Source organism: Sorex fumeus, unplaced genomic scaffold (genome assembly GCF_029834395.1).
Source record: "Sorex fumeus unplaced genomic scaffold, SorFum_2.1 ptg000063l, whole genome shotgun sequence".
Taxonomy (NCBI): domain Eukaryota; kingdom Metazoa; phylum Chordata; class Mammalia; order Eulipotyphla; family Soricidae; genus Sorex; species Sorex fumeus.
Window position 1 is genome coordinate 40006079 of NW_026606120.1, and position 22887 is coordinate 40028965.

Here is a 22887-nt window from a genome sequence, read left to right on the forward strand (position 1 = left end):
TAGAATGGTGAGATCCTGGTAGTGAATCTGTAATACAGCTCACTGAGGATCCTGATGTATTAAGTTTGAACACCCTGTTTGGCTAGGGCTTCGATGACCGCTTCAGTCTCAACAGAATCAAAGGCCTTCTTTAAATCAATGCACATAAGACAGAGTGGCATCTTGAACTCCTGAAAAACCTCAGTGAGCTTGGTTACTGTGTAGATATGGTCAATTGTGCTGAATTCTTTTTGGAACCAGGCTTGCTTGCATGGTTGTCCTTCATCTAGTGTTCTGCCAATCCTATTCAGGATGACTTGAGTAAATAGCTTGTTGTAGACAACTAAGAACAGGCAGATTGGGCGATAGTTGCCAATTTTGTGGATGTCTCCCTTCTTGTACAGTAGAACAGTCCTGCTGGTTTTCCATTGGAACGGAATCTTGTATTCAGACAGGTAGTGTGTGAAGAGCCAAGTCAGTGTATTGATGAGTACTGACGGCAGATTCTTCAGGTGTTTGTGTCTGACCTTGTCTAGGCCGGGTGCTTTTGCTTCTTTACTGACAAAATGGCATGTCAGATTTTGGAAGGGAGAATGTTGGGAATGACATACCCATCCTTTGGAATTTGGTATGTGGGCAGGTGGACATGACTATCGAAGAAATCCGAGTAGAAGTCATGGATAATATTCTCCATTGCCCTCCTGGAGATGTGATAGATCCATCAGGACGTCAGAGGGTAGTCATCTTGGTCTTGTAGTTGGTGAAGGACGGGGGGCATTGCGAATGCTTTTCCCATCTTCTCCCGCATCTGCCAGCACTGCTGCTCTTCTCTGAGATCTTCCTTTATTGCATCTCTGCACTGCTTTGTGAGTTTGGACATTAGCTTGTGGATGCCTGAGGCTCGCATCCAGCCACATTGACGAATATGCTCAAGAGTTTTTGAAGATAGGGGTCGTTTTGTGGCTTTCTCTCCCTCGGTGTTCCTCACATAATCATGGAAGTGCTGAACCAGTTGATCGTATTCTTCGTCAATGTTGTCAATGACGGCATCTTCCCATGTCGCAATAGTGCCAAAGAGCTCCCAGTTGGTGCTCATTCCGGGAGTTCTCTTCTTAAATTTTGCAGCCCTTTCTCCCCGCTCTATGAAGTAGAATTTTGCACGGAGGAGACAGTGGTCCAATTCCATTTGGAATTTTGGGACAACAGCAACATCGGTCAGGCAAAACCATCGATTGAATTGTAGTCAATTTCACTGTGGAACTGTCCACCAGGAGACTCCCATGTCCAACATTTAGATTCGGCCTTCTGGAACTGAGTTACCATGGATGGTCTTGGTCGACATGATGAACTCTGTGTGACAGTCTCTCAGAGACTGTTCGTTTCATTCTAGGTCATGGGACCCGATGTGGAGTCTTCGGCTAATCTTCTCTAACTCTAATTACCTTTCAATATATTCCCCTCCAATTACTAATATGCCTGACTGTGCTTAGCTCTGAGATCAGGAGATTACGCATGATTAGGGCAATATGAACATAGAATAAATGTTATTACTCTAAGATGAAACTGCACCTTTTGTGACACATGGAAAGACCTGAGGTGACTAAGATAAGTGAAATATGTCAGTAATAAAAGATAATTATTGCTGATGGTTACATTCGTAGGTAGAATATAATAACCACAGCAAATGGACAAAGCACAACAAAAATAACTCTCAGACTCCAAGACTACAGTGGTTAGAAGAGGAAGGGTAGGGTGGGAGAAGAGTAGGTAAAGGCAGTCATTCTGATAGGGTGATGGCAGTAGTGCTTTGTTGCTGTGTGGGGTAAGGCTTTTTTCATCTATAGGGTGTGAAGCAGTTCTGCTGAAATCTTGTTGGATTGTAAAGCAATAGCACTGTAGCACTGTAGCACTGACTTCCAGTTGTTCATCAATTTGCTCGAGCGGGCACCAGTAACATCTCCATTGTGAGACTTGTTACTGTTTTTGACATATCAAACACACCACGGGGAGCTTGTCAGGCTTTGCCGTGCAGGAGGGATACTCTCGGTAGCTTGCTGGGCTCTCTGAGAGGGGCAGAGGAATCAAACCTCTGTCAGCCACGTGCAAGGTAAATGCCCTATCGCTGTGCTATCACTCCAGCCGTATAAAATTTGTTTTAAAAATACATATTATGTATATGACCCAGCAAGTCTGCTTTTGTGTATCTAGCCCCAGGACAGAAAAACATTCATTCAAAAGAACATATGCACATCATTATTCATTGCAGCACCCAGGACAATAGCTAAGGTTTGGAATCAACCTAGATGTATAACAACAGATAAGTAGATCCTTAGGATGTGGTATATATACACAAAGGAATACTACACAGCTGTTAGGAGTGATGAAATCATGCAGTTCTTGGAAACATGGATGGAACTGGAAGATTTGTTAAATGAAGTAAGCCAGAAGAAGAAAAACAGAATGATTTCACTTAGAAGTGATATGTAGAATAACTGGATGAGAGAATTCAATGTTTTAAAAGGGGGGGTGCCTAGATCAACTTTGGACCCAGAGTACAACAAGGAAAAGGAAAGTGTGGAGAGGTGTTGGAGAAAAGACAGGTGAGAAGTACTGGGGGCCAGGTCAGGAGATTCATGTACAAAGGTGGTGTTGAGAAATGACAGAACCAATTAACCCAACCACAGAGTCAACAACACTGAAATCAAGAGACTCAAACTTTAACCGCTGAACTTAGAAAGGGGCCTGTCAAGAGGGCAGCTGGAGGGGGGGTGGGGTGAGGTGGAATATGGAAAGGAACCTGGCTACACTGGTGGAGGGAAGTTGACACTGGTGGGGGGCGGGGATCAGTGCTGCAATACTGTATGTCTAAACTCAAACAATGAATAACTTTGTAAATCACAGTGCTTTAATAAAAAATTAAAATAAATAAATATTCTGTAGGCCAGATTGATAGACAGTAGGTAAGTATTTGCCTTGCATGGGACCAAGGGTTGATCCCTGACACCACATATTGTTCCTGGATTGATCCCTGGGTGCAGAGCCAGGAGTAAGCCCTGAGCACAGCTGGGTATGCCCAACCCCCAAAAGCTAATCATACAGACACAAAACCTACTAATTTTTGCTAAGTATTTCACAGGAAGCCAGTGAAAATATATTTATGCAGTACCATGATGCTACCTATGTCCATTATTAAGAAACCCCACATCCTCAGGCTTACCTTCTCTATGACGAAGGTTGCACATGTCTTATTAAATTCACTTGCCACCATGTTGTACTCTGGATGATTAGGCGGTAGGTTAACCACACAGGCATTTTGTTGCTTCATATCACTCCAGTGTGAAGGAATATCAACTGCAATGAACACATTTTAGGGACCGTTCACATCTGGGAAGACTCACCTACACCGTCCACATTCCTGGTGTGCTTTGCAAAGCTGTCACTGTTCTCTTGCTTTCTAAGCACCCACTCAATGTATTCAAGAAGTTCATTATCCTTCTAGGAAAATGTATTTTTTAAGTGTTGACCACGACAACATATATTAGAGTCAACCTTATTACTTCCTTAAAATATTTTACTGGAAGAATAATTCTGAAAAGTGAAACCTCTGTACCTGCAACTTAAGTATTTGATGGTGCCCAGGTTTTTGGGTTGTTTGTTGAATATAGTTTGTTTATAGGTTAGTTCAGTATATATTATGTTCACTCGCTAATCTGTTGTTTAATAATTTGACAACAGATGTTTTCTCTACAATATTTAAATAATCACTATTGTCTTATTTAAAAATGTGTAAATAATTTTTTTTTTATTTTTGCAAGGATTCTCACGACCACAAGGCCTTCCACCTGTTCTTTTATTCCTTTTCACCTTGTCCATAGGATTTAGGTGGGTGACAGGTTATGTTCTATGGCAGGTGGTGGTGGCAGCTTTGCCTCCTCTTCTGCTAAACAAATACCATACGGATTTGTCATTCCACTAGGGCTATCATTAATTCACAGTGATCTTACAGGAGATGGTCATTCATCTCTGTACTGGAAGTCAATTTTCTAATTGTATAGGAGAACTTATATTATTCGGGGCAGGAATGGTGTCTACATAAGATAAGCCCCCCTTGGTTTTGGGGACACATTCAGTGGTTCTCAGGCTTTACTCCTGGCTGGCTTGGGGGACCACATGTGGTACTGGACATTGAATCAGGGTTGGCTGCATGCAAGGCAAGCACACTCCCCATTTACTACCACTCCTGCCCAAGATAAACCCCATTTTAGGGGAGCAAATCTGTTCAGAGAATCTGTTTCTTCCTGATGTGCATGCTAAGGAACCTTTGCTGAGGTCAAAGGAGGAAGTGATTTCTGGCTGCAGTCAAGCTCCTGATCCTTCCTGGTTGTCATTCAGACACACACAGAGTGCTATGCCCCTGCTGCCTTCTCCCTTCTGTTCTAGAAAAGTGGGCTCACTTTACTTGGAAGTCCAGGGATTTTGCTCTCCTGAGGGAAGCAGCCATTTCCTTTCCAGCAGAAATGACTCTGAGAAGCCAGTAAACTGGAGGGATGGGAAGTCAAGCAAGGTCTGGCTGCTATGACTAAACCTTGGTCATCTTCAGGCTGATGCATGCCAACATCATACTTGACCAGCCATTACGGGACTTCTTAAGCTCAGACAAAGTTTTTGTTTGATTCCAAGAAAGCTATAGGAATTTTATTTATCTGAATACAATTTTGGTGTATGTACAAAACAATGTTAAGTCTAAAGTTGATTTGAAACAGTAAGCAACGAATATGAACTTTTGACTCACCGTCAGCTTTTGTGAGGCGCTGAATAGTCAGAGTTTCTCCTTTGGCATTTTTGGCAGTATATGTGCTGAAGTCCACTGTGTAGGTCTGATCTTTGATTTTGATATCAACTGTCTTTCTCTTTGCCCTCCTCGCATCCTCCAATTGCAAATTAGTCATTTTTTCAAAACGATAAAAAGTATTGTGGTAGCTATATTGCCATTCAACAAATTCATTGATACAATCTGCTCTGTATTCCTCTTCTTTGTCCAATCTAACTCTCTTGATTATTAATTCAACTTTATTTCTAGCCTCCATCACATCTCTGCTAATTCCTTCAACCTCAATTGAAGGTTTCTTATGGTCCAATGAGATTGTAATATTTAATTTCTTCTGTAATTCATTCAATTCCTGGAATTCTTTTACATCAAAGTCTTTGATACACTCATCTTCAATGGTAAAAGAACACTGTTCCTTTATAATCAGATTCTTTATCCAGGAAAGGGCATTTTCCACTTGTTTTATATTCTCACCACACACCTGAAAAAATGTGAGTTCTGTTTTATTTTCTAAAACCAATGGATCCTTTTTGGGTGGTGATGACTTTGAAAGGTTGAATAATGCTAGAATAAGAAATGAAAAGAACAGAAAATTAGCTATTGTCTTGAAAAAAATCATCATGATGTATATCTCAAAGACCTATTTAATTTTATTTTTTAAAATGTTTAATTTTTTTTGCTTTATTAGACACTGTGGTTTACAAAGTTGTTTATGATTATTTGTTACAGGCATTCAATATTCCAACACCAATCCCACCACTACTATGACCTTCCTTCCACCATTGTCCCCATTTTCCCAACCATTCCTCAAACCTGCCCCAGTAGCAGGCCCTAAATAATCTATTTTATATTGCCTGTGACCACTATATTGCTAATGGAATTATCAAAAAATATTTCAGTAAAGAAAATTTGTGAAAATTGTATCTCAGAGTGGGGACAGTAAGTCCATGTCTGGGGGTTTACTAAGCTGTTGTTGCTACCTGAGTCTTTTATATTAATGTCTGTGTTAATTGAGTTTAGCTGGTTTGATGATCCAATCTGCTGTCCTTTTACTGGGATATTCAATTTGTAGAGTTTGGAGATGTTGCATTTGCGGCAACACTCCAGAAAATTCAGAATATTAAACTGGGAAGTGAGCTTACATGGCGGCAGTGATGGAACACACGTGTGGCTTCAGGGGATTCCACAAGTATGGGGGTGGGGCAGGGGGTGGGGTGGTCCCTCGCCCCCAACTTCATGAAGGCTTGAAGTTCCCAGCCAAAAGATATCCAGTGTACCTGAAATTTTTGGCAGTTTGGCATCTCTGTGGAGCTCAGCTATGAGGTGGTAGAGTCTGGTCATAGGCATAGTGGTAGCTGTTGGAGTGCGAGTGAGGCTGCTGGGGTTTTGGCCCGGTGGGAGCTTGGCCTGCCCCACTCCAGAGATTACCCCAGAGAAAAGGACTATTTATTTTATAACTGGGAGTTTGCACCCGCAAGGCCTGCTCATGCATTTTGTCTATCACTACCTGTATGCCCCTGGTGACCACCAATCTGTTCTCTGTATCTATAAGTTTGTGTTATAAATGTAATTTTATTTATTTTTTCAGATCAATATAGGTTTTTATTTAAAGGAACTTACCTCGAATGATGTGAAAGGAGAGAAAGAGTAGAACACATGTTCAAGAGAGTACACTGGCTTCTCTAGAGTGAAAGGTAAAGGTAAAGGTAAAGGCCCTCCCATTGATCGTCGATTTGCTCGAGCGGGCCCAGTAACGTCTCCATTGGAGACTTTGTTGTTACTGTGTCTGGCATATCGAATACTCTCAGTAGCTTGCCGGGCTCTCCGAGAGGGGCGGAGGAATCGAACTCGGGTCGGCCATGTTGGCCGCTTGTAAGGCGAACGCCCTACCCGCTGTGCTATCGCTCCAGCCCTAGAGTGAAAAATTTCTATGAATTTTTTTTCCAGATTGCACAAATAGTAAAATTTATACAGTATTTTATTTCTGTCACACGTTTTTTCAACAAACATGATGTCCTCAAGGCCCTTCCTTATTGTCACAAGTAACAAGAATCCCTTGTTATATTTTCTTAACTTTGTTGTTGCAAAGTTCAGGGGTCTACACTGGGTTGTGTATTCACACACATTTTATAGTATTTTTGACACTAATGACAACCACGGCAGCCCCATGGATTGAGCTCTGGTCTCAGACATGCAAGATAGGTTCTCTACAAATGAGTCACATCTGGGGCCCTGAAAATTGCTTTTTTGTACCACTTAGTAATAGGCTGATATATATATACAATGAAACCCTTATCCTAACAGTAAATGTCCATAAGTAGAATTGCAGAATCATATGGTACTTGTGAGACTGACGCACTAAGAAGGTGGGCTGGAGCCATAGCACAGCGGGTAGGGCGTTTGCCTTGCATGTAGCCAACATGGCCGACCTGAGTTCGATTCCTCGGCACCTCTCGAAGAGCCCGGCAAGCTACCGAGAGTATCTCGCCCGCACGGCAGAGCCTGGCAAGCTACCCGTGATGTATTCGATATGCCAAACACAGTAACAACAAGTCTCACGATGGAGACGTTACTGGGCCCGCTGAGAAAATCAATGAACAACGGGAGGACCGTGATCCATGGCACTTGTATTTTTTTGAGGAATTTCCTACTTTTTTTCCAGAGTACCTTCACCATTTTGTTCCTACAAACAGAGCACAAAGAATCCTTTCTTTACAACCCCACTAGCTTCTTATTTCTTATCAATTTGATAAAGTAATTTTACTGAAATTTATCTGATTCTGATTTTAATTTGCATTCCCCTTCTCACACCCAATATGCAATGTTGAGTACCTTTTCACATACCTGATGACATCTATATGTCTTCTTTAGGAAAATGTTTATTCAAATTATGTAATTTTTTATCATATTGCTTTACTTAGTTATATGAATTCCTCACATCTTTTGTATACTATCACTTTATTAGATATGCAATTTTGAAATATGTTCTCTTATCTTATAGGTTGTATATACATTTTATGATAATTTCTTTGCTGAGTTTTTTTAATAGGACATGGTCCCACTTGGTTATTTTTGCTGTCTTTGATTTTGGTGTCAAATATAAGAATAACTGTCATGTTGAATGACTGAGACTTATCTTTTATGCTTTCTTCTGATAATTTTATGGTTTCCAGTTTTACATTCAAGTTTAAAATCATTTGCAGGAGCAGGATATGACTAAGTAGTAAAGTTCATGCTTTGTGTGCATGGGACCAGGGCTCAAACCCCATACCAAGGAAAAAATCATTTTGGTTTGGTATTTGTGTGTGTGTGTGTGTTGCAAAATAAGTGTCTGGTTTAATTCTTTTGCATGGATATGACTGTTTAGTATTCCCAACACTATTCGTTGGAGAATATCCTTTCCCTGCTGTACATTCTTAGTTTCTTTGTTGTAACTTAATTGACCTTATATGCTGTAGTGGCTTACTTATGCTTTTGTAGTCTCTCTCAGTATCACTGGTATTGTCTGTATTTATACCAATATCATATTTTATTAGTAGAGCTTTGTGATGTACAGTGAGATCAGGAAGTATGGGGACTACAGTTTTTTCTTTCAAGACAAGAGTTATTTGATTATTAAGGATTTTTAGTAGTTCAACAAACATTTTAGAGTAGTTTGTCTAATTTCTGTAAAAAATTTACTTTTGATAGATATTGCTTAAAATACTTTATGTAGTGTGCACATTTCAACAATATTATGTATTGTAATCTATGTGCTCCCTTTATGTCCTCATCAATTGTTTTTGTCATCAATGTCTTATACTTTTTTGTATGGAGTTTTCCTTTTTCCTGGTTTAGTTTTTGGTTTAGGAGGACACACCTGACAGTCCTGAGGGCTTATTCATGGCTCTGTGCTTTGGGAATACTCCATCACTCCTGATGGTGTTTGGGGGACCATATGTGGTGCCAGGGGTCAAACCCAAGTCAGCTGCATGAAAGGCAAGTGTCTTATCCCTCCCTATACTATCTCTTCTGGCCATACAGGTAAATTTATTTAACATCATGTGTTATATTTATTTCTAGAATTTTTTTTTATGTTTTTGTAAATGAGACTGGAAAATTTGGGAATGAGCTTGGAAACTAATAGTTTGGAAAGATTATCTATTTCTAATCATTATTAAAGATATATAAAGATATATATTCGCACCCGCACGGCAAAGCCTGGCAAGCTAATCTTGACGTATTTGATATGCCAAAAACAGTAACAACAAGTCTTACAATTTGTTGTGAGACGTTACTGGTGCCCATTCGAGCAAATCAATGAACAACAGGAGGACAGTGCTATACAGTGCTATACATAAAAAAAGTTAACTTACATGCAAATTTAGATATCAGAGACTTCTGTGGAGAAAGCTGAGATCCTTCTTTTTTTTTCATGCTGGTATAAAATTTATCTAATAACTGTGGTTGAAATAGAACAACTTTGATTTTTTTGATGGACTGGACAGATCCCTTCTTGCTAAAGTCTTCAATGGCATCAATGATGCCTTCAGCAACTTTGACTGGATCTTGATTGGCTTGTCCTGAGGAACCAAAGAATACAAACGTTTAGGAAAGGAAGATTCATCTAGAAAGGACTTAAGAATAAATTTGAGTTTTAATTATTTACATAAAAATTCCCACTCATCACGCATTCATTAAGGTAGCCTTTTCTAAGAATGAATCACAAATGAAACACTCGAAAGTTTTAGATGCAAAGGGGAGTTCTGTCGTAGGATGCCAGGAAGCCAATAATCTGACAATGCACAAAGACCAATAATCCTAATCTTTGGTTGCATTGAGCACATTTTATTGAGCAAATATCAAATATGCATCAATGGATCTCACCATTGTCAACATATCCTTTAAAAGCAAAAAGGGCTGATTTAAGCTGCAATACTATGCTCTATAATTAATATATTGTTGCCCTTGCTCAATCATAACTTGACTTTGCTCACATTGTCTCTTCCAGGTATTTAACTGCCTGATTTAAACTAAGCTAACATAACACCAGGAACTATAATATTGATCGTGTTTTCTACACCTATAAGGCTATAGTGTAATCTATAATTTCTTGCACGCAATTTATTTGTGAAGTTTCAGGAAGTTTTTCCATACTCTACTCAACAGGATTTTTATCAACTAAAGGAGTTCAGGCTTGCTTCCTATGCATATTTTTCCTATTTTTAGAATACTCATACCTATTTCTGAGCCTACTTCTTAGGTGAGTTAATTACAAGTCTCATGAAAATCCATGCATCCATGACATCTGGCAATTTTACATTGTAAGCACTACAATGTAAAAGTTCCCCAACCAACCTGATGTGATAGACTCAGGATGTACTTGATATTCCCTCGCATCCACCTTTATTGTAGAAAATGAAAGCAGACATCTTTTACCAGGCTACGGGGACAATTGTGGAATGCAAAGAATCCCCGAATAAAAAAAACCAACAAGATCTAATTTTACATTTTTTACTAGATGGTAGGGGGAAAAGGAGAAGCAAAACCGTTGTTATCGCACAATATTTAAAAATTTTTAAATATATTTAAAAAATAAAATAAAAATATATTTTAAATATATTGTATTACAAATATATTAATTCACTTTCAGTAAACGTCTATTGGGATACACCCCAGTGTACATGCTCAGCAAGCACTAAGGACACATGGATGTGATAAGAAGGGATGAACATATGTTCCATGAATGCTGAGAAGGGCTACTACAAAATGAACTGTGTGAGAGAGTTATGTGTTTTCCCTTATCGTGTGTAGAGGACCAGGTCACAGGTCATTGCTTGAGAAAGATAAATCTTGGTGTGGACTGTGGAGGAGGCCCTGGAGCAGGAAGCCGGGTCTATTGAGAAGGTTGACAAAAGTGTCAGCATAAGACAAGCCTTGAACAAAGAAAGAAGGCCAAAATGAAAAAGTTGGGTGTGGTGGTTGGGGAGATATTTAGGAAGGAAAGTTAGCAAGATCGAAGATGGACTGGATTTTGCCTTATTTGCAGTTCCTCTCTTCTACCAGCCACATCCCTTCCTGTATATAACACATGTCATGCTGTATTGAAGTTGCTTATGTGCATGTCCATTTCTCACAGTGGGTGGGGTATTCCTTTTAATCTAGAAGACCAGACCCTTTTAATTTAATCCCCCCCCCCCCCCAGTGCTTAAGCATTGTGCCAGGCACATGGCAGACTCTTAGAAAACAGTTAATCAAACTAACTGATAAGTGAATGAAAATAAGAATACCATGATGGTGAAGTAAAAAGTTCTAGATAGAAAACGTTGTTAACACAGTAAGGCATATTGTAGCCAAGCAAGTTTGTGAGAAAAGACAACTGGAATATGGAATCAGCACTGAACTTATATGTATAGATCATTACGTGGGGACTGCAGGGATTGACTGGGGGGAAAGCTGGGGCCGAGGGTAGCCCCCGAGCCTTTGCCCAAGCTGACTAGCAGTAGGGGGCCCCTTCCCCGGGGGGCCCCATGGGCTTCCCGGCAGTGACTCCTCCCTCCCTCCTCAGACAGCTAGCTGCAACACCTGACTGCTTTGTCTGACATCAGGGACCATTAAACAAGCTAATTGCCAGCCAGCCAGGAAGACAGAGGAACCAGAATACCCTGTTCAACTGTTTGTGGGCTTGGGTGGGAATCTTCCCCTGGAGATGTTCATCCATTTTCCCCCGTTTCCATAAACGGGGTACATAAACATAAACCTGGACTTGCAGCCCACCTCCAGTGCCCCCAACTCCCTCCACCATGTGTGAGGATCTCCCTGGCCAGTGACCCATTCCGTAAGCACGCCCAACCCGGAACCCAGAGGGCAACACCTCCCAGCATCCTGAGGACTTGTAGTCCTCTTCCAGCACGGCTCTGACACCTTTCACCAGGTGTGAGGACCTCTCTAGCCAGTGATCCATTCCCCACGCCCCCCAAACTGGAACCCAGCCAGCAACAACTCTCAGCATCCCAGGGGGACCTACAACGTGGCAGGAGGCATGGCCTCCAGGGTGGACTCAGTTATTTTCCCCTTTCCCCGCACTCTGGTCTCACATATCAATCTCTATTACCTAGTTCTGTGGAGAATATCCTGGCCATCTCAAAAACATCAGGCCAATAGTCCACTAGCCTATTCCAATCTCACCAAAATAACAGTGAACGCAAGCTGTACAAGCCTAATATGAAAGAAAATACATCCTCTGAAGCTTCACTAGAGGCCTCACATAAGTCACAGAGGAGCTCCAAAGAGAAAGGTGTTATTCTAGAAGTAGAAAAAGGCCACCACCATCAACTGAGCTCATCTGGACTCCTTTCTTGCAGAGAGAAGGGAATACTGATAGAGAACTGGAGGGTCCCACTTCCAGACTACCACAACAACATGAAAAACATGTTTCTTCAACATGCACAAATCCCCACCATGAGGAGAGAATGAAGAAAAGAGTCCAGAAGCTTTAAAAGGGATGACCCACAAATGCGATCTCTCCGATAAAGAATTCAGAGATAAAATGTTGAAGATGTTCAATTAACTCAAAGAAACGGTGGAACAGGCATCCAGTAAATTAAAGGATAACATGAAAGAAAAAGTGGAACAGACAGCCAACCAAGAAAGTACAGGAAGAAATGAGAGCAGAAATCAGAAAGCTACAAATAGAAATGTTATTAATAAAAGATTTGGTCAATGAAATTAAAAACTCAGTGGGTACTCTCAACAGTAGAATGACTACAGCTGAAGATAGAATCAGTGAGCTTAAAGATGAGCTGCAGAAAGCATACAAACAATAATATATAGTGGGAAAAGACCTCAAAATAGCTCTAGGGCAAGTTAGAGACCTAGGGGATGAACTCAAGAGGAACAATATAAGAATAATCAGAGTACCAGAAGGACAAGGAGGCAACCCCAATGAAAAATACACAGTCAAAGATATCATTGCTGAGAAGTTCCAAGAGCTAGAGAATACAGGCATCCAGATCCATGGATCCCAACGGTACCAAGCTAAAAAAGACCCTAATAAAAGGACTCCAAGACATATCATAATCAGAATGACAGATACCATGGATAGAGACACAATACTGCAAGCAACAAGTCAAAGAAGGAAATCACATACAAAGGAGCACCCCTTATATTTACAGCAGACTTATCAGAGGAAATCTTCCAAGTCAGAAGACAATGGTGGGATATAGTAAAAAAAACCTCAATGAAATGAATTTAATATAGTAATGGAAATGAAATCTCAAAGTAAGAGATTACTTTGAAAGCCTATATGCCACAAAACAAGAGAACCTAGAAGAAATGGATAAATTCCTGGATTTCTATAATCTCCCAAGGCTGAACCAAGAAAATTTGGAATACCTGAATAGACCCATTACTATCAAGGAAATTGAAACTGTAATCAAAAGTCTTCCCATAAACAAAAGCCCAGGTGGATTCACTAGTAAATTATTCCAAACAAATTCTTCCTACTGCCAGTTCCATGGATCCATGGATCTGGACCTACTGCCAGTTCTTCTCAAGCTTTTCCAGGAAAATTGAAGTAACAGAAACACTACCAAACAGTTTCTATGAGGCACATATCTTCTTAATACCAAAAGAAAACAGAGACACCACCAAAAATGAAAATTACACGGATGCGAAGATCCTACCGTGACCAAATGGGATTCATCCCAAGTATGCAAGGATGGTTTAACATTTGCAAGTCAATCAACATTCCATCATATCAATAAAAGAAAAGAAAAAACCAATATGATCATATCAATAGTTGCAGAGAAAGCATTTAACAAGATTCAGCACTCGTATATGATGAAAACTCTCACCAAAATGGGTATTGAAGGAACTTTACTCAATATAGTCAAAGCTATCTACCACAAGCCTATGGCAAGCATTATTCTCAATGGGGAAAAACTAAGAGCCTTCCCTCTAAGATCAGGGATGAAACAAGGATGCTCAGTATCATATAGTAATGGAAGTACTTAGAAAAGTGGTTAGGCAAGTAAAAGACATTAAGGGCATTCAGTAGGAAAGGAAGAAATCAAGCTCTCGCTATATGCAGATGACATGATACTATACTTAGAGAACCCTAAAGCCTCTACAAAGAAGCTCCTAGAAACAATAGACTTGTATAGTAAAGTTGCAGGCTATAAAATAAATACCCAAAAGACCATGGCTTTTCTATACACAAATAATGAGAGAGAAGAAAGTGATATGAAAAAAGCAATACCATTCATAATCATGTCTCAGAAAATCAAATACCTCAGAATGAGCTTATCTAAAAAGGTAAAGGACCTCCTTTAAATAAAGAAAACTACAAAATGCTACTTCAAGAAATAAAAGAAGACGTGAAGAAATTAAAACACATCCCCTGCTCATGGATTGGGAAAATTAATACTGTCAAAATGGCAATACTTCCCAAAGCATTAGACAGATTCAATGCAATTCCTATAAGGATACCCGTGACATTCTTCAAAGAAATTGATCAAACACTCCTGAAATTCATATGGAACAACAAACCCCCATGAATAGCTAAAGCAATTTTTTTTATTCAATCACCATGAGACAGTTACAAACTTTCATGTTTGAGTTTCAGTCACACAATGATCAAACACCCATTCCTCCACCAGTGCACATTCCCCACCACCAATATCCCTGGTATAACTTCCCTTTCTCACCCTCCCACTGCCTCCATAGCAGATAATTTTGTTTTTCATTACAAATACTGAGAGGTTATCATGTTTGGTCCATTATCTACTTTTAGCACACATTTTCCATCCCGACCAATTCCTCCAACCATCATTTTCATAGTGATCCCTTCTCTATTCCAGCTACCTTCTCCCCTCTAGTCATGAGGCAGGCTTCCAGCTATGGAGAAATCTTCCTGGCCCTTGTATCTACTGTCCCTAGGTGTCATTCTCATATTATGTTATTTTACACTCCACAAATGAGTGCAGTCCTTCTATATCTGTCCCTCTCTTTATGACTCATTTCACTTAGCATGATACTCTCTATGTCTGTCCACTTAGTCAAAGTCTTCTACCACAAGCCCACAGCAAGCATCATTTTCAATGAGGAAAATCTAAACGCTTTCCCTCTAAGTTTGGGCACAAGACAAGGTTGCCTGATTTTGCCACTCTTATCCAATATAGTACTGGAAGTACTGGCCATAGCATTTAGGCAAGTAAAAGATATCAAGGGCATCCAGATAGAAAAGGAAGAGGTCAGGTCAAGATATCCCTATTTGCAGACGATATCATACAATATTTAGAAAACCCGAAAGACTCTACAGAAAAGCTCCCAGAAACAATAGGTCTCTATAGTAAAGTGGCAGGCTACAAAATCAACACCTAAAAGTCCATGGCTTTCTTATATACAAATAACAAAAGAGAAGAAAGAGACATTAAAAAATCCTATTCACAAGAGTATTTCATAAAATCAGGTACCTCAGAATCAGCTTAACCCAAGAGGTGAAGGACCTATAAAAGGAAAATTACAAAAAACTACCCTCCACAACATAGAAGCTAAAGTATCTTCAAAGATGAAACACCACTGACCAAGCAAGTGGAAACAAATAAACAAATGGGACTATCTTAACTAAGAAGCTTTTGTACCTTAAAAAAAACAGTGACCAGAATAAAGAGATAGCCTACAGAATGGGAAGGATATTCACCCATTACCCATATGATAAGGGGCTAATATCAAGGATATACAATGCACTGGTTGAACTCTACAAGAAGAAAACATCCAATCCCATCAGAAAATGGGATGATGAAATGAACAGAAACTTCCTCAAAGAAGAAATTCGAATGGCTAAAAGGCACATGAAAAAATGCTCTTTATCACTAATCATCGGGTAGACGCATATCAGAACAACAATGAGATATCATCTCATACCATAGACTGCCCAAATCCAAAAGAGCAAAAGGAACCAGTGATGGCATGCATGTGGGGAGAAGGGAACTCTCCTTCACTGTTGGTGGGAATGCTGAATGGTTCAGCCCTTTTTGAAAAAATATGGACGTTTCTTAAAAAATTAGAAATTAAGCTTCCATTTGACCCAGCAATACACTTCTGTAAATATATTCCAGAGGTGCAAAAAAGTACGGTCAAAATGACATCTGCACTTGTATGTTTATTGCAGCACTGTTTACAATAGCCAAAATCTGGATAAAACCTGAGTGCCCATGAACAGATGACTGGTTAAAGAAACTTCGGTACATCTATACAATAGAATACTATGCAACTGTTAGAAAATATAAAGTCATAAAATTTGTATATAAATGGATCGACATGGAGAGTATAATGCTAGTGAAATGAGTCAGAAAGAGAGGGACAGGCATAGAAGGACTGCACTTGCACTCATTTTTGGAATACAAAGTAAAATGACGGGAGACTAACACCCAAGGATAGGATAGTACAGATAAGGACCAGGAGGACTGCTCTATGGCTTGAAGACCAGCTTCACATGCTGGGGGAAAAGGTAGCTGAAATAGAGAAGGGACCGCAAAGTAAAGGGTGCTTGGAAGGCTCGGTTGGGATTGGAGATATGTGCTGAAAGCAGACTATAGACCTAACATGATGGCCACATAATACTTGTATTGCAAACCATAATACTCAAAAGAAGAGAGTAAAAGGGAATGTGCCTGCCACAGAGGCAGGGGAGGGGAATGGTGTGGTGGTGGCGGGAGGGATACTGAGAACATTGGTGATGGAAAATGGGCACTGGTGGAGGGTTGGGTACTCGATCACTGTATGACCAAAATGTAAGCCTGAAAATTTGTAAGTCTAACTGTACCTCATGGTGATTCATTAAAAAAACTTAAAAAGGAAGGAAGAAAGAAAGAAAGAAAGAAAGAACAAAATAAATAAACCTAAGTCTGATTGTAATAAAGCGAGTCCTACTGCAGAGGCTCCTGAAACACATGTCTTCTCTTTGTCAATCTTGTCTTTTTCATATGGCTCCACGTACTTACCATCCCTCTAGGGACTGTATTCCTTCTCTGTCTGCTGTACAATGAGTGGGCAAACTGCTACCACCGGCTCTCTTGCCAGTCCCATGGACCCAAAGTGTCAGAACAAAAGATCATTAACTTTTATCTTTTTTTAAAAATAAATTTATTATTGAATCGGGCTGGAGCGATAGCACAGCGGGTAGGGCGTCTGCCTTGCACGCAGCCAACATGGCCGACCCGAGTTCGATTCCTCCGCCCCTCTCGGAGAGCCCGGCAAGCTACCAAGAGTATTCGATATGCCAGACACAGTAACAACAAAGTCTCCAATGGAGACGTTACTGGGCCCGCTCGAGCAAATCGATGATCAACGGGAGGGCCTTTACTTTTTTACTTTACTTATTATTGAATCACCGTGAGAGTAGTTACAAAGTTTTTGGGTTTAAGTCCCAGTCATACAATGATGAAACACTAGTCCCTTCACCAGTGCCCATTCTCCATCACCAAGAGCCCCATTATACCCTTCACCCCAAACCTTCCCCCTACCTGCGGGGCAGATGATTTCCACATTACTCTTTCTCTACTTTGATCACATTCAATATTTCCACACCAGACTCACCATTATTATTTGGAATTTTACCCCAACACTCAGATCTGCCGAAGAGGCAACCATAGACAATTTGTTTTCTATTGTTGTTTACACTACCTCCACTACACAGCCGCCGCCACACTCCAGGACGCTTTCCGGACCCACGCAGCTGCACTAAATACCCATCTTCTGGAACTGTTGTACCATATTTGATAGGGTTCAAATATGGTAACACCTACAAGGGTGATTAGAGGTCGCCCCAAAAGCCTCTATCCCTCTCGGAAAGACTGGCAAGCTACCGAGAGTATTCCGGCCGCACGGAAGAGCCTGGCAAGCTATCTGTTGTGTATTCGATATGCCCAAACCAGTAACTACAACTGGTCTCATTCACCTGACCCTGAAGGCTTCACTGACATGGCAGCACTGAGAAGGATGAGAAAGGAGAGGCCGACAAAATCTCAAGGCCGAACTAGGCTGCCACAACGAAGGAAGACAAAAATGATAGTCTGTACTTTCAATTCACGTACGCTAGCATCAGATGCATCCATCGAGGACCTGATGGTACAAGCGCGAATGATCAAGTACGACATCATTGGTCTGACTGAGACAAGAAGGCACGAATCTCACCATGCCGTTTTCGACACTGGAGAAGAATTGTTCCTCAGAACTTGCGATAAAAAAGAGGTGGCAGAGGCATAGGTGTCCTTGTCAACACAAACTTGGGCATGAGCATTGATTCATTCAAATGCCTAACAATCTGAATCGGACGTTTACATTTGAATAGATGTGGCTCACTGCCTGCAGTTTCTATCTTCGTTGTCTATGCACCAACATCTCATTATGATGAAAGAGAAATCGAGAAGTTCTACATGGAGCTGGAGAAGTTCTATAAAGAAGACCACACCTTCTACCAGATCATTGTGGGTGATTTTAATGCCAAGATAGGACCGAGAAGATCAGCTGAAGAACTTCACATTGGGACCCATGGCCAAGAAGGGAACGAACAGGGTGAGAGACTGTCTGAGTTCATCATGTTGACCAAGACCGTCCATGGTAACTCACAGTTCCAGAAGGCAGAATCTAAACGTTGGACATGGGAGTCTCCCAGTGGACGATTCCACAACAAAATAGACCACATCATATTCAATCGACGGTTTTGCCTGACCGATGTCACTGTTGTCCCAAAATTTCGAACAGGATCTGACCACCGTCTCCTTCGTGCAAAATTCTACTTCACAGAGCAGGGAGAAAGGGCTGTAAAGTTCAAAAAGAGAACTCTCAGAACGACCACCAACTGGGAACTCTTTGGCACTATTGCGGCAACATGGGAAGATGCCATTGTTGACAACATTGACGAGGAATACGATCGACTGGTTCAGCACCTCCATGAATGTGCAAGGAATGCCAAGAGAGAGATAGCCACAAAAAATCGCCTATCTTCGAAAACTCTTGAGCTAATTCGCCAGCGTGGTTTGGCGCATGCCTCAGGAAACCACAAGCTAACATCTGAGCTCGCAAAGCAGTGCAGAGATGCGATCAAGGAAGACCTCAAAGAGAGAAGAGCAGAAGTACTGGTAGATGTGGCAGAAGCTGGGAAAAGTATTCGTAATGCCCGCTTGTCCTTCGCCAACTACAAGACCAAGATGACTGCCCTCCAACATCCTGATGGATCCATCACACCCTCCAGAACGGCAATGGAGAAGATTATCCATGACTTCTACTCAAATCTCTTCGATAGCCATGTCCACTTGCCGACATACCAAATTCCACAGGATGGATATGTCGTTCCCAACATTCTCCCTTCCGAAATCTGACACGCCATTTCGTCGGTAAAGAAACAAACAGCACCCGGTCCAGACAAGGTCAGACCTGAACACCTGAAGAACCATGCCGTCAGTACTCATCAATACACTGGCTCGGCTCTTCACTCGCTACCTGTCTGAATGCAAGGTTCTGCCCCAATGGAAAACCAGCAGGACCGTACTACTGTTCAAGAAGGGAGACATCCATAACATTGGCAACTATCGCCCGATCTGCCTATTGTCTGTCATTTACAAGTTATTCACTCGAGTCATCCTAAATAGGATTGGCAGAACACTAGATGAAGGACAACCATGCGAGCAAGCCGGGTTCCGCAAAGGATTCAGCACCATCGACCATATCCACATGATAACCAAGCTCATTGAGGTTTCTCGGGAGTTCAAGATGCCGCTCTGTTTAACGTTCATTGATTTAAAGAAGGCCTTTGATTCTGTTGAGATGGAAGCGGTCATTGAAGCCCTAGCCAATCAGGGCATTCAAGCCCAATACATCAAGATCCTCCGTGAGCTGTATTGCGAATTCACTACCAGGATCTCACCATTCTACAAAGAAGTGATCGTTGATGTCAAGAGAGGGGTTCGGCAGGGTGATACCATTTCACCGAAACTCTTCAGTGCCACCCTCAAGAACATCATGCGACAACTGGAATGTGAAGGAATGGGAGTGAAGATAGATGGTTGGCAACTACACCACCTCCGCTTTGCTGATGACATTGTTTTAATAACACCAAACATCAGCCAAGCGGCACAAATGCTGGCTGACTTTGACCGTGAGTGTGGAAAGGTAGGACTACAGCTGAATCTTACGAAGACAATGTTTATGAGAAACAGCCTTGTTCCTGATGCCCCATTCGCTCTCAATGGAACGACCATCTCCGAATGCAACAGCTATGTGTACCTAGGTCGAGAAGTCAACATGACAAATGACCTGGCACCTGAGCTGCGCAGGAGGAAGAGAGCGGCTTGGAATGCCTTCACAAACGTTGAAGAAATAACTAAGAGGACGAAGAACCTCCGGCTCCGGGCACATCTCTTTGATTCCACTGTTCTTCCTGCATTAACATATGCCTCAGAGACCTGGGCCCTACACAACTAGGATGAGAACGCTATTCAGGTCTCCCAAAGAAGAATAGAAAGAGCTATGCTTGGAATATCTCATTTCACTCAAATGAGAGAAAAAATCCGGAGTTCCGACATCCGTCGACGATCAAGAATCAGGGACGCTGTCTCATTTGCCAAGGTGTCAAAAATCAGATGGGCTGGTCATGTAATGAGATTTAAAGATGACTGCTGGACTAGAGCTGTCACCGACTGGATTCCACGGGATGTCAAAAGACCGCGTGGCCGCCCACCTACCAGATGGTCAGACTTCTTCTTGAAGATCATGAACGATCGGTTTGAGGCTCTTCATGTTCCCAGAGCGAACAGATGCCATTGGGCTACACTAGCACGCGACAGGGACAAATGTAGACGTTACTGGCGCCCGCTCGAGCAAATCGATGACTAACGGGAAGTTAAGTGATTAAGTGAAGTGATTGCTGTTTATGAATAACATATGATGTTGCACGACTGCAGTGGTGGCTGCGCGATTTTGGAATTCTGAAATTTTAACAATTAAATCTGGAGGTATTTCTGCCCAAACCACCTGGGTTCCAAGATTTGTTCCTGAATCTCTGGGATCATGACTGTTAAGCAGATTGATCAGGAGCTAGAGAGCATGGGCGGCAACTTAAAGTCTCATTGAGGCGGGGAGGAAAGGGCTGGATCCACCCCCATCCCACGAGGCCCCGCATATCTCATCAGAGTGGGCCCAAACCTGACTGTCCAATGGCCTCTGGAAGATGGCGGCCACTGACCTGCCAAGGGGGAGCAGGAAGAGGGACAGCGCCCTTTCCCCCTTGGGGTGCCCCGGCACCAATAACCTACTGGGGGGACCAGACACATTTCTGCCAAAAGCCGGTGGGTTCTGAGATTTGTTTCTGGGTCTCTGGGATCATGGCCATTAAGCAATTTGATCAGGAACCAGAAAGGCCTTGCCTCCAATTATATAGCTGAGCAGGAGGTGGTTTGTGGGTATGTCTCCAACATAACTAACTTTTGGCCATTTACTTTCTTGGTAAACTTAGCCCCAAGTTATTGGGGTCTCACCAAAAGCACAGCAGTAATTCTGGGGTATCTAGAAGTCTGAAGGCACCATCAGGCTGCTGATGCACTCACCTCACAGCTACAGACTGACCTGCTAGCGGCACCATACCCCAAACCTTTTTTACTTTTTCACTTGGTCAGGTCTCTGCATTCTTTTTATGTCCAGGGAAAAAGATTCCTCAGCAGAAGCTGCTTGGATCACTGATTCTATTTCTAAATGCCTCTAAGGGAAATCGCCTTCAACCACTAGAAACCAGAAAGTCGTTGCCTCCAATGAGATAGCTCAGCAGGCGGTGGTTCGTGGGTGTGTCTCCAACATAACTAACTTTTATGAACCGTGGGTTGCAACCCCATATAGGATCCAGAATTTTTAGAAATTTGTTAAAATCATTTATTATTTGTTATCAGTAAATGTTTGATTTGTATGTTTCTTTTATATACCAATATTCCCAGGATCACATAAAAATTTCTTTTGTAAAAAAGTGTTGACAGAAGAAAAAGGTTAAGAAGCCCTGCACTAGTCTGAGGATCATCAAGGAGAGATAGAGGTAAAGAAGACAGCCTATATGCTAATGTTGTTTATTTCAAGACTAGAAACAAAACTGACTGAATGTCATAAATAGGTTTGCAGTTACCCAGGAATGTAGAACAGGTGCATATTTAGATAAAGCTTTAGATAACACTGCCTAATTTCCTTACCTATTCTTTAACTTTTCCCAGGAACTCCTTTCGAACATCAATAGTTTCCTAGCTCTCTGATTTTTTTTTTCTTTTTGAGTCACACCCGGCGATGCTCAGGGGTTACTCCTGGTTCTGCACTCAGAAATTATTCCTGGCGGTGCTCAGGGGATCATATGGGATGCTGGAAATGGAACCTGGGTCGGCTGTGTGCAAGGCAAAGGCCCAACCTGCTGTACTATCGCTCCAGTCCCTAGGCTGTCTGATTCTCAACTCAAATAAAATTAAGGCAGAAATACATGACCAGATTTTGGAAGAGAAAGCAGTTCGAGAGAGCAGACAAGTAATTGCTGGTTGCTTATAAGAAAGAGAGAGATGGTAGGTTGGTAGTTAGGAGGATAGACACTATACTTCATAATCTGGAATGGTTGTATGACTAATAAAAAGGAAATGAGATCATAAGGCACTGTATCACTGTAGCACCGTCCTCCCATTGTTCATTGATTTGCTTGAGCGGGCACCAGTAACATCTCACCATTGTGAGACTTGTTGTTACTGTTTTTGGCATATCAAATACATCACAAGTAGCTTGTCAGGCTTTGCCATGCGGGCGGGATACTCTCAGAAGCTTGCCAGGCTCTCCGAGAGGGATGGAGGAATCGGGCTGGAGTGATAGCATAGCGGGTAGGGCACTTGCCTTGCACGCGGCTGACCTCCACCCTTCTCGGAGAGCCCGGCAAGCTACCGAGAGTATTCCACCCACATGGCAAAGCCTGGCAAGTTACCTGTGACGTATTCAATATGCCAAAAACAGTAACAAGTCTCACAATTGAGACATTACTGGTGCCCGCTCAAGCAAATCGATGAACAACGGGAGATCAGTGCTAC

The 22887-nt window shown here is 41.7% G+C and overlaps 1 protein-coding gene across 1 annotated transcript in view; it reads right to left on the reverse strand.

Moving 5' to 3' along the window:
• The window catches only part of LOC130035171 (protein mono-ADP-ribosyltransferase PARP14-like), a 62903-nt gene that overhangs the window by 7021 nt on the left and 32995 nt on the right, over positions 1–22887 (reverse strand). Inside the window, exons 13-15 of the mRNA XM_056126709.1 lie at positions 9163–9369; positions 4772–5371; positions 3197–3330 (exon numbers count right to left, since the gene is read on the reverse strand). Coding sequence (XP_055982684.1) covers positions 3197–3330; positions 4772–5371; positions 9163–9369 — 941 coding nt within the window. The remainder of the gene's footprint in view (positions 1–3196; positions 3331–4771; positions 5372–9162; positions 9370–22887) is intronic.